At 40.3% G+C, this 18,377-nt stretch overlaps 1 protein-coding gene across 3 annotated transcripts in view; it reads left to right on the forward strand.

The window, feature by feature from the left end:
• Positions 1–18,377, forward strand: part of ADAMTS14 (ADAM metallopeptidase with thrombospondin type 1 motif 14) — a 1,616,175-nt gene that overhangs the window by 1,404,300 nt on the left and 193,498 nt on the right. For all 3 annotated transcript variants that reach the window (XM_044056898.1, XM_044056897.1, XM_044056899.1), the window contains 2 exons: positions 8,543–8,676; positions 13,066–13,189. In XM_044056898.1, the coding sequence (XP_043912833.1) occupies positions 8,543–8,676; positions 13,066–13,189 (258 nt within the window). The remainder of the gene's footprint in view (positions 1–8,542; positions 8,677–13,065; positions 13,190–18,377) is intronic.

Genomic DNA, 18,377 nt, shown 5'->3' on the forward strand with positions numbered 1-18,377 from the left:
TTTTTTTTAGGTCTTAACCTTCTGGTATTTAATCCCCACCTTTGAGTGAGTTTCTGCTTATTTGCACTTGTGCAGCACTGTGCCCTGCTGTACAATTGTGCGCCATAGCCAGACAGACAATTCTGACAATGTTTCCCTTAGATACAGCTGTATCCCTTTAGTGTAGTCCTCATCTTTCGCACATTTTCGTGCAAAGAGGCATTACTAGTGAAGCTGTGTAAGCACCTATTGTGATAACAACCTCAAGCGTTCTTCTACATTCCTGCTCTACTGACTAGTATAGCACTAAGCCTAGCCTCTGAGGTACTAACACACCTCACTCACTAGTTATTTGTACATGTGACCTCTTTTCCTGCTGTATACCTGTTTCTGACCATATAAATTTACCTAGCAGTATGGATGGACAACTTCCCACAATTTCTCCAGTCAGCTTGGTTGACCTTGGTATCATGAGGCAGTATAGCAACTGCCTCATGTTCACCAACAGCCCTCTACTTCTAATCCACACAAACTCAACATGTGAGAGATACAACTATATTAAAACCTTGAATCCATGCTCTCTCACATGCCAGTCAGTACATCTGACACTGAGTGTGTTGTCAGCACGCACACCTCACCACCTACTCCACCCAAACCCACATCACACATACAGTACCTTCATATGTGGAGGTCCTTACCAGAAACTTACCTAAACACCAGAGACCTCCCACACACAAACACAAGCACACTATATATAGTACTTCCTCTGCAGAACACAATATACACAATAGCTCATGCACCAGTGTCCCACCTGTCAAGCCCATAAGGCTAAACATTAAACCTAACATATTAGTTATAGGTGACTCCATTATGAGACACAGAAATGTCCCTCTCACCAGGCTGGATAAGGAAAAGGTCATGGTCAGCTCTCTGTCAGGTGTCAGGATCCGCCATATCACACATGCACTCAAGTCTGTCAAGAACTGGTACTGTTATGACTCATAATCTGTGTTGGTGTGAACAACTTGAGACATACGTCACTGGGCTATATGAACAAAGATATGACTGAGCTGTCAGATTATGTGTCTCAGGCAGGTATGTCCTTAGAAATCTTAAGTAGCATTTCACCTTCACCTAGAATACAAATAGAAAATGATCAACTTCAATAATTGGCTTAGTTTTTGGTGTCATTCTTAGAGTTTCTGGTGTCTGTCAGCCTAGGATGACATGATTGGCAGGCCTCAATGCTTTGCCAGAGATGGTCTTCATCTGTCACCCCTGGGATTTCGGCTACTGGCTAAGGCTCTTGCCACCCCCATAATGCCCTTTTAGGCAGTGTCACAAGGGCAAAACTCCCGACATAAAAATACCAGCCAAAAGCAACTCAAGGTCGTGCTGCTAAACGCTCGGAGTCTTAACATGAAACTGCTCTCACTGGAAGCAGTCCTCTCGCTGGAGGACTTCGGCATTTGTGCAGTCACGGAGACCTTTTTCAAGGGTGTGGAGAGCACCCCAGCCGTACTGAGTTATACCTCCTTCCACACGCTCAGACCACAAACAGAAGGCAAGAAAACTAAAGGGGGTGACGTATCAGTATTCATCAAAGATAAATACACCTCCAGATTGGGCATACAATATGATACCCTAGAGATACTTCAGGTGCAATTAACTGTTGGTACGACACCTATTCAAGTCATTGCCAGCTACAGAACCCCCTGCCTGAATTAGGACACCCACTCTGCCTATTTGGATCAACTTGAGTCTGTCAAGATCCATCCGAACACCATGGTTTTAGGTGACTTTAACTACCCTAGCATTGACTGGGTGAATTACTCGTGCTCAAACTCACTTGCCCAAAGGTTCTTTGACTTTGTCAACTCCAATGCCCTGGACCAGATGGTTGACACCCCTACTAGGAGTGCAACATCCTGGGTCTGGTGCTTACAAATATGGGAGACCAGTATAGCACCACCACTGTAAGTTAATCCCTGGTAGGATCTGACCACAAATCAGTCTCATTTGAAATAACTATCATACCTGACCCCCCCCCCCCCCCCAGTAGCAACTAGACTAAAAAGCTTCTCCAAAGCAGATTATGACCTCTTACAGGATGGTATAAATAGATTCACTGCACCTCCCCCTCAAAAGAAACCAGTAACTATGCTGAAATCTAAACCAATGCCCTATACAAGCACCTGTATAACTGCATTGACTTGGCAGTACCTGTTAGTACCAAAACAAGCTCTTCAAGGAACAGCAAACATGCCTTGTGGACAACCTCCATTAACAGGCTTTACAATAAAAGGAAGAAACTGCTTTCTAAGAGTAAGAAGGAGCGGGTTTTAAACTGGAGACACTCCCTCCTCAGCTGAAATAAGCAAATAAGATTTCTTGTAAAGTCCTCCAAGGCAAACTTTGAATCCAAGTCAGCTTCCTCAAAAAGGACAACTATAAGGGATTCTTTAGTTACATCTGTAAGCTAAAAGGTAAGGCCCAGATTTGCGCTGAACTGGTAGTTACTGGTAACATATATACTAAGCCAATGGACATAGCTAAAATTTTAGCTGACAGGTTTGGTGAAAACTTCACTCCCCTGTTCCTGCCACATATACCTCATGACATCCCTACCACCTGTCCCCTACCTTCTTTTGCTATGTGTTTCATGGGAAAACTCTTGCATCCCAGTAAAGGCTCACTCCACTAGAGCTGTGTCCTCTTCAGGTGCTTTCTTCAAAGGTCTGGAATATTCCTCTATTTTAGAAGCAGCTACCTGGTCTTCTGTACACACTTTCATAAAACATTACAAATTAGATGGCATTTCCAGGCCTAGAGCTGGTTTTGTTAGGTCTATTCTCAGGGTTTGTAGAGAGTGCTACTGCCCTCCACCCAATCCTTCTTCTGCATGAGCTTTGGTATTCTCACTCATGTTATGAATACTGCAACATATGAATAGAAGGACATAGAATAGTTGTGCAAAATCTTACCATAACCATAGATGTCCTTTTCTTCTATATGTTGCAGTATTATACCCCCCCCCCCCGCCTTCCCTCTGATGCTTGCCTGATTGCTGGTTGTGTGTTTCCTCACATATCTCAGGCTGTTGTTCTTCCTGGGGTATTCATTTCTCAGGTTTGGTATGTGGCGACATCTGCTTTATACCCAATGTCACTTTATGACTGACATTGGATTATTTCTATGTGCAACATCACATGTACCTCACAGTAGCTTTAGGCTTTTGTATAGCGGCCGGATGTTCAAGTCAGCCGGCGCTGGACTCCCTCATGTTAGGAATACTGCAACATGTAGAAGAGAAGGACATGTTTGGTTATGCTAAGATTTTACGCAACTATTCTTTCTGTAGCACAGAGGGATAAAGCTCTGACTGCAGTCCAGATTATGTAGGTCTGCATAGTAAGAGAAGAGACAGAGTTGGCCGTCAGGATCACTGAATGAGACTGAACAGTCCCAACTACTCACCCATCTTGAAGGAAACCCTGATAGTTGCCCAGATCGTAATTTTCTGTGACTGGCTGTCACATGCTGAGAAGGCATGGGGTGATAAGTCAGATAAAGGTCTGGTCACTGAAAGGCCAACAGAGAAAACATTCAGAAAGCTTTGTATATTTTTCTTTTCCTTTGATAGAGCAGGTTTCTGTTTCATCAATGTCAGTTTTGGTGAATGTGAAAAGATAGAAGAATATTTGACAAAAACTACTTTCACCGACAGTGGAGTTTAACTCATTCTCCACTATTTTACAGTCATAGAATTGTTTTTTGTCAGTTTGGTGTGGTGTATGCTTATGGGGGATGTAGTGGGGCTTACTCCCTGTAAACAACAGAGTTCCTTGGGGGGTTAGTAAAAGTAGATTCGGTGAATATTTTTCCAGATCTTTATTTTTTCCTGCTTTCAGTGACTTAAGCTAGGTGGTTCACCAAACATTCATTTGTAAATGTCTAATTTTTAAGATTTTTTAAAGCCCCTTCTTGTTGACCTTCAGTTACAGTGCCTTCTTTCCTCACTTACAGTGATCAGTTACTTCATTCTATTCCGTTCCATTTTGAATGAGAACTGTAGGACACTGTAAAGCAAGGTGGATATGATATAAACATTGCAGTTTCCACTGAAGGCAGGTATACAGTGTCACCAACAATGGCTCAGCATGTACTTGTATACAACCTTGACTTCATGGAAGAAGCCTGCTGCCCCATGAGCATGGGTCTCGTCTACAGTCCCCCAGTACCCACCTGGGGCTACAGTTAAGTGGCAGCTGGAAAGCACCCTTAAGGACTAAGAAGCACCTCCTGTCCCCACCTGTAGCTACCCCCCTTGGTACCACAACTATTAATATTGGAAGAAAATACCCTGCCTTCATAGCATCTTTCCTTTTCTTTTTTTTAATCTTTATCTATTGAAGTTTTGTGCATATTTTTATTTCATGACTGCTCTAAAAGAAGATAAGGCTGGACAAACAGTGTTTGATCAAGTCAGTCTAAATTCTATATATTCTGTTTTTAATTTTAGTGGTACAACAGGCTGCTGGCACATTATGCCGTAGAAACACCAACATGATTTTTAGAGAAAATAGAATTAATACTACTTTGGAAACTTACTGTTGTTGTTGTTGTGTCTTTCGGCTTTTCCCGGTTAGGGGTCGCCACAGCGGAACTCCGGTCCGCTAATGATTGGCAGACGATTTTTACGTACCGAGTTGCCAGCCCTGACGCACAACCTTTAACGAAGGTACGCCCATTCATGCATGTCTCCACACAGAAGACTGTCTAGCTGAGAATCGAACAGAGCAACGTCTTCCTGTGAGGTGACAATGCTACCGCAGCACCACCACCGCAGTTTTAGGTGCACTGTCATAATAAATGTTTTTGTTTTACAGCATTATCAAAGCTTTTTGAACTGATCCTTACAGCAGACTTACTGTACTGTGTAATCTTTACCACATCATGACATACCCAACTTTTAGTGTACCTACATTCTACAAACTTACTTCTTTGCCTTGTGTATTAAAGTACATCTGTTCAGTAATGCATGTGTATGCCTTCTATATTACAACCTTCTGACAGCAATTTGCTTTGCAACATACCAGTTTTTATTCTTCAGTACATATCTGCCAAGCAATTAAGGGTTTTTACACTGCCTCAAAGTCCTACTGTACAAAACAAGCATTTACTATTCTATGTGAATAGTTGTTATTGTACTGTTATGAGTGAAATAAGACAGCTAGTATAAAAATTGGAGAGGATGTTGAATCCCCCCCCCCCGGTGTCTCTTCTATTGCTCCAATGGTTCCCTACCTCTAACTTCACCCAAATGACCTATACATTCCAACTTCAAGGGCAGGAACTGAAATGCTACAGGATGAGCTCACCAACTCCCCTCCCCAGCACAGGATACACCTGCCCCCCCCCCCCTCAGGCACAGCAAGAGTACTACAGCCTATTCATTCCCTGGTTCTGAGCTTACTAGCTCTACTCCCCTTACAGGTGAGAGTCAGATAGACCTAACAGCATCCCCGTGGTGGCAACTGCTACCACCCTGGACTTGTAGCATGAGATGTATAAGCATTTACTAGCCACTTACGCTCATCCTCCTCACCGGGTCCTCTGGTTTTCTGGGGCATGGTCATGTCTTCATCCCTCTACACCAAAATTTAAAATACTGTTTTAACATTTTTCAACAAATTGCAAAATATACAAAACAATAATCACATGGACTTCTTTAAGTAAGTTGTACAGGTAGATGCACTTAGTCCAAAGTACTTAACCTTTTTCATTCATTTAATGGTTGCTTCTCACTCCTGCAGTCTTTGATCAGGATGCTGGCGTTTTGCAACTTTTATATATTAATAAATTATTACATGTATACACTTCCAAATGTCATTACCCTGTAACATGGCATTGATGGCAGCAAAGAATGAGTGATACTTCCTACGTGACATCTTATAGGGAGCAAAAATTTATGACATACTTCCTATGGGCTTTAATTTTGAAACAAGTGTGAGCCTTGGAATTATAAAAAAAATATGAAAATGCAAGAGAACAGCAAATGTCAGGCAACATTGTTCTCCTTTAAAGTTTTTTTTTTTTTTGCAGGGCTGAAACCCTTCCACACACCCTGAACATACATACATATAACAACTCTGAAACTGTCATAACTCAAAGAAAAGGGAATATTCCCAGAAATGCCAGTCTCAAATTTAGTATATGTAACTGCACAATTTTTTTGTCATTTAGTCTCTCAGTTCCAGGACTCTGCACTAACTATCTTCCTATTTAACACCTGATAGCTAGGAGTCCTGCTGAGATTTTTTTTTAAGCTGAATTTAATGGAGCAATCCCATCTCTGCTAACAGCAGCAGATTTAATTATGCTTGGCAAGTCTTTGTCACCCTTCCTTTCCTCCCTTTATTTTCAGTGTTGACGGATGCCAACACCGATCACTTGTGCTAGAGAAGAGACATTTTATGACTATTAGTAGCCCAATGTCAGTTTGCTTTCTTTCCTGACACTAGTGCCAAGCTTTAAAAAGCCCTTTCGTAGAGTGCATGTAGTGAGGTCATTTGCAGTTTTTTTTGTTAAAAAAGAGAGCTGGTTATGAGGGAGAATGAAAAAAAACAAATATTTTTTCTCCTATTTTGTTTTACTGAGTTGCATTAACTTGCGTTCCTGTCTGCTGCTGCTCTTTAAAGCAGCAACATTATACTCTCAATAATGCTGTTGGTGCAAGTTGGCACATATTCCAAAAGAGGCAGTGAATCTTGAGTCTGTCATGGAAACTCCGGGTTGAGGGGAGGGTAATGGCTATTTGGAACAGTAAATAAGACACTGAATTGTGGGGAGGTGAGTGGGAGTATATTTGGTTGTGTCCTTGACTTGCATTTAAATAATGCCTTGGACAATCAAGCCCATTTCACTAAATTGGTGATTAGCAAATTTATTATTAACTTGCTCTGAGGCTTTATGACCAGAGTTATATTTGCAGTGGTGTTGCAGGACTGAAGCTGTCTGCATGGGAGATTGAGTTTTCCTTCCACCACATAAAAACATATTTGCTAACTCCTGAAGCACACATGTAAAAAGACTAGCTGACATAAATCATATTCTTCTGCGACAAGGTAAAGCATGACTTAACACAAGTACTTTGAGGGGGTGTTCCGCTAATGAGTGGGGAATAAGCTTCAGGAAATTAGAATACACCAGTGGGGGACACAAATGAACCCTTGTCTAAGGCATCACCTTCACCTAAAGTTAGCCCTGAAGAATACACTAAATTGTAAACTTGTCCAGCTTAGAAGAAAATTCATCTACATACAAATGGAGAAGTTATGAAGACATAGGAGCACAGCAGAAGGATAAAAAAAACAAAAACAAAACACCACCACTGCAGAATGCTTCCTTACAAATTAAATTAGAAGGTGAGTGAATATATGATATATGACTTTGGAAGCTTTCTGCAAAAGTGGGGAGGAATCTCAAACAATGAAAAATTGATCTGTTTTATTTATTTTTTTATTCATGCTTTGTTAACTAGGTTAGACGCAACTAGGCAAGCGGTCTCTTCAAGGATGACCCAAGATGGAATTCACATTGACTAGGGGAAATTTGGCTTGGACACCAGGGAGATTTCCCTACTCTTTTTGATAAATATCATGGGATCTTTTACATTCACCCAAGCTACCACCAACTCAGGCAGATGTACTCTAAGTTTAACATCTCTTCTGCAGGATGGCTCACTTAGGAGTGCAGTACCTCCCACTGCTGTAGTGGAATGTCAGGAATGGAAAATGAATCCAAGTACCTGGAGTGGGAATAGAATTCACAGCCTTCTGGTCTTCCAGCAGTTAGCACTAACCTTGTGCCTCCTACCTCTTGACAGGTAAGGGACATAAGAAGGCCTAAAGACAAAGGCTCAGAAGACAGATTCCTTCTGAATAACTGTGGTATCAAAGGAGGTTTGACTCCAGGAATCACAGTTCAAATAATAATGCTAAGTGAAGGTGGGAACCAATGACCATGTGGCCATTGCAAAAAGGTTAGCAATGGAGACACTTTAGAAACAAGAACTAGGATTAGCTATTACCTTGGTGGAATGGCCAGACAGCAGCATTTTTCAACAGAAAGTTTACCACCTCAGTGGCAAAACACAACACTCATGCTAAATTAGGTTATCAGTTTACTTCCATCACAGTGAGATCATAGGTGGGGACAGTTCACACGTCATGTGTGTTTTACTTGAAGTTATATGGTTGCAGGTTATCAGTTTAATGCAAATTGCACTGCAATTGTTAAACAAATGCCTGTTTTCAGTTTTCTATCTGTAATCCTTTTTGATTTTGATCTTATAATATGCTTAACACAATACCTGTTATTGTATTCCACACCCAGACTCATCACACTTGACTGCATCTGTGAGACCAGGTGCCATTTTAGACATTTCAATCAAAATTGTTATACATTACTCTTTATAAAGAAATCAGTTACATTTCTTACAAGTATGTTGCCAGTTCCCTGAATAAATGTTTCTCATTTTCTTGTTTGATCTCTGTTGCAGATGCACATAAATGTGAACTGATCTGCCAGTCCAAGGAAACAGGAGATGTGGTTTTTATGAATCAGGTTGTCCACGATGGCACCAGGTGTAGCTACAAAGATCCCTATAGTGTCTGTGCCCGAGGTGAATGTCTGGTATGTAAGCATATACTGCACTAAACTAAGCACAAAATTGTACACATTTTTTTTAGCTAATGTAACCCATGGCAGAGTATAAGTTAAAAGTTTATTTTGTGTGTGTGTGTGTGTGTGTGTGTGTGTGTGTGTGTGTGTGTGTGTGTGTGTGTGTGTGTGTGTGTGTGTGTGCGTGTGTGTGTGCATGTCTGTGTATATGCAGCAGCTCATTTCACCTATGCTTGGCCAGTCTTCAAGGAATGTTCTAGTTTATTACCTAGCAAGAGGCTATACTATAGGTGCTTCCTGTTTGTATGAAATTGTATGAATTATATGTAGTCTCCCAGACACTGGGACATGCATTTTTCTCACATTCAATATGCAACCACATCTCACACCTAACAACTAACAGTAAATTTGTCCCAGAGATCTTCAGAAACCTGTGCAAACCTTCACATCTCGAGGACAGGTAATGTGTTGTTATTCATGAAGATAGATTTTTTTGAAACAAGGCTTGTCCAGTAGCCCTGAAAATAATGACTTTTTTACAGTGACCACTTACCATGCAGTTCTAAAAGGCTAGCGTCTGCCTGTGGTCAGGCAGTTGTGAAAATGTATTTCTTTATAACCAAGATTGCTGATGTTCCACTTTTTTTCTAGAAAAATACCACAAGATAACAATTTGACTTTAGGGTAATAAAAATATAAAATTTATCAAATTTGTCATTTTAGTCCAGAAAAATAACTCATCATAATTTGCATTTCTCCTGTTAATTATTTTTAAAAATGCTAGTTTGTTTTATACCGTGTTCTATCCTCAGAATCTGTTTAATTTTGTCTGCATAGGATTGGTTGATATCATTTGGTCAGCTCCCATGTTGCCGAGTGCTGAAATTTGTTGAGACAGGTATTTGCCCCCCTGCAGGACCTAAGTTAGAATCCATCACAGCATTTTGGTGGTTCAAAATTTGATGGGACTGTTTCGATATAATGTATGCTGACAATCTGATTTGGAGAAAGGGATAAAGTGAAGAAAATGCAGCACGCACTTTTTTGCTGTTCTTTGAGTCTTACCACCGTGACAGGTTGCAAATGGTCTTTTCATTTTTGACAGTGTGAGCTTTGTAATAAAATATAGGGCTACCATAACAGACAGAGTAAGAGTGAGAGACAGGAAAGATAGTGTGATGATTTTCAGAGCTTGAGACATGAACCCAATGTACTATAATTGGTTTAAGAGTAGCTTAGAACTACTTGATAAATGAATCACCATATGATATGATATGAAAAATGTCACAAAGAACCGTGACTCAAAAAGAGAAAGTCTCAGAAAATAAATACATAAATAAGTAAATAAATAAAAAAGTCAAACAGACAAACAAGAAACAGTGGAGGAAGAAAAGTAGAGACATTTCCCTATGATTCAGAAAGATCTTTACAACTTGCAAGATTTGCCAACCTGTAGGTAGGTCAGTTTATGTTCATAGGTTCATAGGTAGGTACTAGGCTATTGACCCTAGGGCCTATATAAGCCTAGCCAAAAAATGTACCCTGGCTTTCGTCACCCAAGAAAATTATTTTCCTGTGCCCCTGTCGAGCAGAGCCACAGAAGTGATCCCTGGGGTGAATTTCCCATTTCCCATCCAATCATCAAGATTTTTCTTGAAGAGTGCTAATGAGGAGCTCTGTTTGACATAGATAGGTAGTCTGTTCCAGAGTATGGGAAGTCTGTGGGACAGGAATCTATCCCTCCAGCATGTTCTGTTTATTGTGGTAACAAGGTTTAGGTCCCTAGAGCATGAAGCTCGGATGGATTGGGATTTCTTTAAGTGGAGCATGTCCAACAACTCTGGGTTTGACATAGCTTTGTATGTTAGGCAGAGATCGCCCCTGAGTAGGCGATATGCGATGGAGTAAAGCTGTAGTTTTTTGAGACGGTCTGCGTAGGGCATCTGTTTGAGGACAGTAATCCTCTTTGTGAGGTATTTCTGTGGTCTTTCCAGTTATTGTAGATGTCTTGTGAGGTACATACCAAAAGGGGCATTGTACTCTATAATGGGTCTAATGAGTGATGAGTAGAGGGGAACAATGACCTCTTTTTTTTGGATGAGAATCCTTTTGTGATGAGATGAGCCACATAGAAGGATTTCCTGACCACTGTGGCAATGTGATTATCAAAGGAGAGACTACTGTCCACATGTATCCCAAGGTCTCTTATCACATTTTCGGCATTAAGTAGACTACCAGTTATGTGGTAGTTCATGGGTACAGAGTTTTTACCAAAGGGGATGACAATACACTTTTTGGCATTGAGCTGCAGGCCATGGCTTTGACACCAGGTAACTGTCTCAGTGAGGCCCTTTTGTAGTTTGTCCACATCGTTGGGAGTTTCGATTATGGCTCCTAGTTTGCAGTCATCTGCAAACTTTGTTAGCCAAAGACCTTCTGTGTTAGCCTGCACTTCAGAGAAGTAGATACCAAACAGGAGAGGACCCAGGAATGAACCCTGTGGTACTCCACTTGTCACTGGTCTGAAGTCGGATTTGGAATCCGCTACTTTCACAGTGTGGGTTCTGTGACAGTGAGAAAATGTGATTTCAGAGACAGCTATGGCTACGATAAGAAAGACCACATTATCTGCTCTTTAGCATATCTTTGAATCACCATTGTTTAATACTAGCATTGTCAAACCTGATAGTTGTATTTTTCTTGGTGTCCAATACATTGCATTGGCAAAGGTGCCCCCCTGTACACAACCAGCCACACACACATATACATGCACCCACACAAAAAGACACACTCCCAGATATTCAGACATGTACACACACATGCATACACACACACACACACACACACACACACACACACACACACACACACACACACACACACACACACACACACACACACACACACACACACACACACACACACACACACACACACACACACACACACACACACACACACACACCTCCATCCATTAATAAACAAGCTCCCTCACAGTAGGTACCTAACCCAGTTAGTCTTACAACCTTGGCAGAAACACACTCACGTTCATCCATCTTCATTCATGCCTTTACAGACAAACATAAGCACACAGTAATCACCTCCACTCCCATGTCTTTGCTGAACTTACCTGCGTCATAATTGTTTTCATAGGAGTGAATGGGGGACTCCCATGTTTTTGATGGCATTCATTTTTAGCTCCAACAGTGGTAATTTATGCAGCCGAGCAATTCTGTGAATCGTTTGCCAGTGTAAATTGGAAGCTGCTATCATTTTGTGAAGAGGGAACAGATGGGTAACTAGCATTAACCACTTCTCTGGACTATCACATTAGCATGCAGTTCTGCTCTTTGGACCAACATCCACCACCATCCATAGTGAGGTTCCCGCTAGCAGGAAACTTCAGTCGTAGGACAATCTAATTAAAGGAAAGGCTTATTATAGATGGGAAAATGGCCATGTTAAGGCTTTTCACCCCCAGAAATCCTCTTCTGAATCTCAGTGGGTTTTTTTTGGAAACAGAAAATATAGATACAGAAGAAGAGGCCCTTTGGGAATGCCATAGTGAGAATTTTTGCTTTCTTTTTTTCTATCTGAAGTAGGTCTGAAACCAGCAGGAAATCATCACACTGCAAAAGTGAAGAAGACAGAAGCTAATAATTAACAGAATTGATGTTATTAATTATGATGTCTCTCCTAATGAGAACATTGAATAAACCATGCTTTTCATAGAAGATTCATTTTAATTAAAAAGGATCAGTCTTTAATTAGGTGTATCTCAAATGTACTATGTGTAGACCGTAACACTTGAAAAGAAGAAAGTTGTGTTTGTACAAAAGAAATCAAGACATAAAGATCAGGTATGTTTTAAAAGTGATAGAACTGGTTGTGCGATATTGTACCTCAAACTTAGAGGCTTTTTTGACATTGCTTTACTGATTTTTAGCCTATGATTGCAATCAACAGTAAATAAGTCAAAAATGCTATACCACTTAAAAAGTTAAATGTATTTCAATGGTGAAAAATACCATTTCATTTTTGTGTGCTTGTTTGTGACAATCATACAAAATGACATATCAGTCTTAGTAAAATAAAAATATTTGAAATACATAGATCAGTTATTTTGATTGTACCGTGGCTTGGAACATTGTTACATGTACAGCAGAGCTTGAAGGCATGCATTTAAAACATCTGTTCAGAGTAGCTCTGATATGTTATTTTCTTTCTGATACAGTAATGTTGTAGGAAGGAGTTTGTTTGTTATTGAGCACTGTAATGTCAGTCTGGGAATTTGATGCACCATTCTGTTTGACTTCTTTGAAAGCGTATAGTTTGAGCTTTGAGTCTGGATGTCAGTAAATCTGAATTGTGTTTGTCTTTTTTTTTTTTTTTTTTGTGCAGTATATGGGATGTGACAAAGAAATTGGATCACTGAAACAGGAAGATAAATGCGGTGTGTGCGGTGGAGATAATTCACACTGTCGAACGGTGAAAGGAACATTAGTCAAGTCTCCAAAACGAACAGGTAAAATGCAAATGAGTATAAAAGCTTTAAAATGACACATTTGAAATTCATTTAAGAAGACATGTTTTAAAATTATGTACATATATGTGGCATCAAAATTATCATCTCTCTATATCCCACACATGCTAGAGGGTTATGACTGCAAAGTGCTAACAAACTTCATCAGCAGACTTAGGTTTCATTGCCTGTCGTCTTCATTTCACATGCACAACACGCAATTTTCTTAACAATAGCAGAGCTCTCAGGTAAACCCTGTAAAACTACATTTGTGCTTAGTGGATCTTACTCTTAAAAATGTGTATATCTGTATATCTATATATATATATATATATATATATATATATATATATATATATATATATATATATGTATATAGGTAGTAATTGCAAAAACTGTTCTAAACAATGAAATGTATTTACAAAAACTTGATGTCAACTTCCTTGAATGCTTAAAATTACCTTCGCAGAACCAAGGGCCTGCATTACTAATGGCTGAAATAAATGCTAGTTTGCTGTTTTGTGTTGTGAAGTTAGTTCTCCATCAGCATAGCATGTAGTGTCACATAGTTCTACCACAGTCACACTTTTATTGATTGATTGACTGACTGATTTATTTAAGAAAGAGAAATTGTGATAGAAGTTCCTCATTTTCAGGGTCAGTGAAAGCAAATTACAATCAAAATGGGAAGTTCATACAGATATCTTCCCATGTAATCTACCATTTGGTATGCAATATTTTCAAGGGGAAATGACCATAGTATCGTATAACAAAGACAGCTTACTCAGCATACAAAAAAGATGAATTGCCCAACAAGAAATCCTTATTTATCATGTTGTGACTTTTGCACAGTTTAAGATGGGGACATGTGTAAAGAATAGGAACAGAGTACATTGGAGTGAACACCGACAACAGTCTTTGAGTTATTTATTTCTAGGATGTCCCATCTGGGTTTGCAGAGAAACTCCTATGTTCATCATTCTCACTGCCTCAGTTGCATTTTGGGTTATATGCCAAAGTAATCCAGTACAAGCCAGCTTTCAAAAGCTTAGACTGCCCTCACTTTGAACATATCCTGAGAGGGAAGCCTTTAGCTGTTACAAGAAGTGAGTGATCGGTCTTCTCTGCAATCCAGAGAAGAAAGTCCTCTGACTTCACTGGATCTAGTGATGATTTTTCTGTCTCACTACTTGGTGTCCCCTCGCAGCATCTCAAAATCAAGGCTAACACCATGACACCCTTTTCAACTTCTTTTTCCTCACCAAACTACACAACCGGGTGCTTAACAAGCGAGACTCGGGTGCTACTCAGCCAGTGCAGCAGTACTGCTAATGGATGTGCTATGTGTGTGTACTATTAAGCTCATAATACCATCCAGTGTGATTTGTGGTTTTATTGAGAGCACGCTGCTAGGGAAACTCTGCTACCCCTTCATAACTGACTAGAAGCCCCCCCATGTGAAACAGATATATAGCTCCTCCTGCTAACCTTTAACACAGTCTTTTCCTTTCTCTTCTCTACTCCAGATTACATCCCACACTTAAACCCTTAAACCTACTGCTGATCTTTACGAGCAGTAAGCATTCCAGCCCACACTATTCCTCTCTGGGAAACTGTTATTTCCCCCTCCCACTATACACTTATATACTTTGCCGACCCTTCTGTTTTATTTTTCTGTTTTCTTTTCTCTTTTTTCTCTGTTAATGACAGCTAACAAAATTTACCCACCTGCCCATCCCTTGCCTCCCTCATCCTGACTTTCTGAATGCAGCCTAAACTTTCCGCTAATTATTTCTTTACATTTAAGCACTGCCTCCAGAAAGCATATTTGGCTATTTTAAAGTAAAGAGCTATGCTGCCTTTGTGCAGACATTACCTCTTGGTGAGTGATTGTTTTTCTTTCTCTAGCCACAGAATTCGGGTGCACACTAGAGCTACCTATTTCTGCCGTGCCCCCCCACGCATCCTTATTGCCACCCCTCCCAGGTGCTTCCGCCTAATATTGATATATATACAGGTTGTCCCCACGGGCACCATTTTTAAATCTGTATTTGACCCGTGCAGAGCGTTTCCTATCGTAGTCACATGCTCCCAGGTAAGTGGTAATATCTTTACTATTTTTCTTTACGTTGTACGTGCGTATGTGATATTTTTTGTTGTCTAGTCGTATAACTCAGCACTGCAGTTAAATAAATCTGTTCGCAAAAAGCAACCATAAGCAGTGTAGGATGTAATATACTGGCCACTGTTAGATGCGGCCTTTGGCCATCCTCACATTCTGCTAGCAATTTTCTCTGTAGCCATTTCTGAACTGCCAGAAAGTTTTAGCTAAAGAACTGTGTTAAATATCTGTCAAACAGTTTAATTTCCACCACCACCAGCTTAATTGTGTTGTGTTTTAGCTTGGTTAGCGCTCTGTTTCCTTGAATTGGATTAACTGATAACGTACCTGGAAATTCTGTACTTGGAAAGTTCCCAACAGCACTGCATGTAAAGGATTGCTTATCTGTTTTATACAAAATATCTTAGCAATTGTATAATACCTTATTTAGCTACTACATATTTTGTTCATTTCAGTGCATGTAATACATTCTGTTTAAGCCTTAGCGATTGTATATTTGCTTAATCAGCTGCTACATAGTTTGCTCATCTCAGTGCATATAATACTTTCTGTTTTAAGCCTGTTAAAAACTTTAAATGAAACTGCTGCACCTATGTTTATATTGCCTTGTATTTATCTCTATTCTCTTATAGTGTCCCCTCTCAGCATCTCACAATCAAGGCTAACACCATAACACCATTTTCAACTTATTTTTCTACACCAAACTACATGACTGGGTGCTTAACAACAGAAACTTGGGTGCTACTCAGCCAGTGCAACAGTACTGCTAACGGACGTGCTATGTATGTGTATTATTAAGCTCATAATACCATCCAGTGTGATTTGTGGGTTTATTGAGAGCACGCTGCAAGGGAAACTCTGCTACCCCTTCATAACTGATTAGTAGCCTCTCCCCAACTGAAACAGATATATCTCCTCCTGCTAACCTTAAACACAGTTTTTCCTTTCTCTTCTCTACTCCAAAGTTATTCCTCTCTGGGAAGCTGTTATCTCCCCCTCCCACTCTACCCTTATATACTTTGCCGACCCTTCTGTTTTATTTTTCTCTTTTCTTTTCTCTTTTTTCTCTCTGTTAACAACAGCTAGCAAAACGTACACACCTGCCCATCCCTTGCCTCCCTCATCCTGACTTTCTGAATGCAGCCTAAACTTTCCAGTAATTGCTCTTTACATTTAACCACTGCCTCCAGAAAGCATATTTGGCTGTTTTAAAGTAAAGAGCCATGCTGCCTTTGTGCAGACATTACCTCTTGGTGATTGATTGTTTTTCTTTCTCTAGCCACAGTCGGCGGGTGCAACCTGCTCTATTCGTCCTCCACTCTGGGCTCACTCTGCTCCCCTACCCTACCCCCATTCCCACCCACCCCCTCTTTCATTACATTTACACTCTCCAAACCCCTCCCATACATTATCCTGACCCTCTCTTGCAACTCATAAGCCATGCCCTCTTTGACACTACTCCCACAAACTTACACTATCTCACTTTGAGATGGCTACACTGACTAGTACACTCCACCATATAAAAATCCATTTATTCTTTCTCACCCACACTGCTCTCCTCTGCCTACTAATCGTTGCTACCTCCAGTTACACCACCCTAAATCCATCGCCACAAACATCCAGCATTCACACCCTACCATTATCAGACAACAATAACAGTTACTGTGACATCTCACCCTCTTTAATCATAACCTGTACTCTTAACCTCACCCAAATAAAACTAAGCCCTACCAGCTCCAAACTTAAACTTTGTCTCTCACAACATCCCAGACCCCTGTATAGGCACAATCATACCTACACTACTACTGACCTTCTCATGTCACTAACTCAGTGTGGGGACATCCACCCCAACCCTGGTCCAAACCATCCCGAAAAACCTATTCAAAGTCAAAACAACATCAACTACATTTAATAACAATAAACATTCACAGTAGTTGTAATAAAATCACTGAATTTCATGCCTGGCTAACTACTCACACCCCTATTATTGTCACAGTAACTCAAACATGGTTAAAGCCACATATTTCAGACATGAAATTCTCCCACCAGGCTATAACATAATACGCTCCAATAGAGCCAATCAAAAGGGTGGTGGCATTGCATTAATCTACCAAAACTCCCTAAGCCTCACACCCTACCCCAAACCAGTCCCTACTTTTGGAAATTTAGAATATGTCCTAACATCTCTAACAACAACAATAAATTCATATGTATTGCAGTAGTTTATATCCCCCAGGCCAAAATATCTCCACTCTAGGGGATTTCCTTTCCTGGATAAACCTAAATGTATCAAGTGAAACTATAATCCTAGGAGACACAAATATTGATTGGCAAAATCTAATCTCTACCTCCCCAACCAATAGCATAAACCTACATAGCTTTACTTAGCTGATCAAAACTCCCACCCATGGCCTATCCATTGGATCAGAATCTATCGTATATTGGATATTAGTTACCCACCCTCACAACTACTCAGACTGTGACACCTTACCCAGTATTGCAAGTGACCACCTCCCAGCATACACCCACAGGACTTACCCTCAAATAGTCAAAACACACTCCTACAAAACATCCAGGAATTGCACTCAGTCCAACCAAAGCCTCCTCCATAGAGATACAGCATGGAAAACCTGGCAGAAAGATAGAACAGAACAAAACAAAATCAATTACAAACAACTCAGAAATAAAGCTAAGAAGCTTGTCATACAAGATAAAAAAAATCTACTTCTCCTCTAAGATATCAACCTTACAAAATGATCCAAAGAAATTCTAAAAATCTGTCTCCACTCTACTTAATACTGGCACCTCACAAAATCCATCTCCTGCACCCAAAATGACTCCACAGCACATTTCCCAGGACTTTAACTCTCATTTCATAACCACCATTCAAAAGTCAGTCCAAGACTCCTCAACAAACCTAAACCAAAACTCCCAGAATACCAATAACTCCATACAAAAAGACAACACACCACCCACTCCTGACATATATTCCTACCTACCTACAACTCCTACATTTACTATTCATCCAGTACCCACCTCTCTCATATTTAAACTCTTAAATAAACTCGA

The sequence above is a fragment of the Protopterus annectens genome, chromosome 14.part0 (genome assembly GCF_019279795.1).
Source record: "Protopterus annectens isolate FY-2018-M chromosome 14.part0, PAN1.0, whole genome shotgun sequence".
In the NCBI taxonomy this organism is placed as follows: Eukaryota; Metazoa; Chordata; order Ceratodontiformes; family Protopteridae; genus Protopterus; species Protopterus annectens.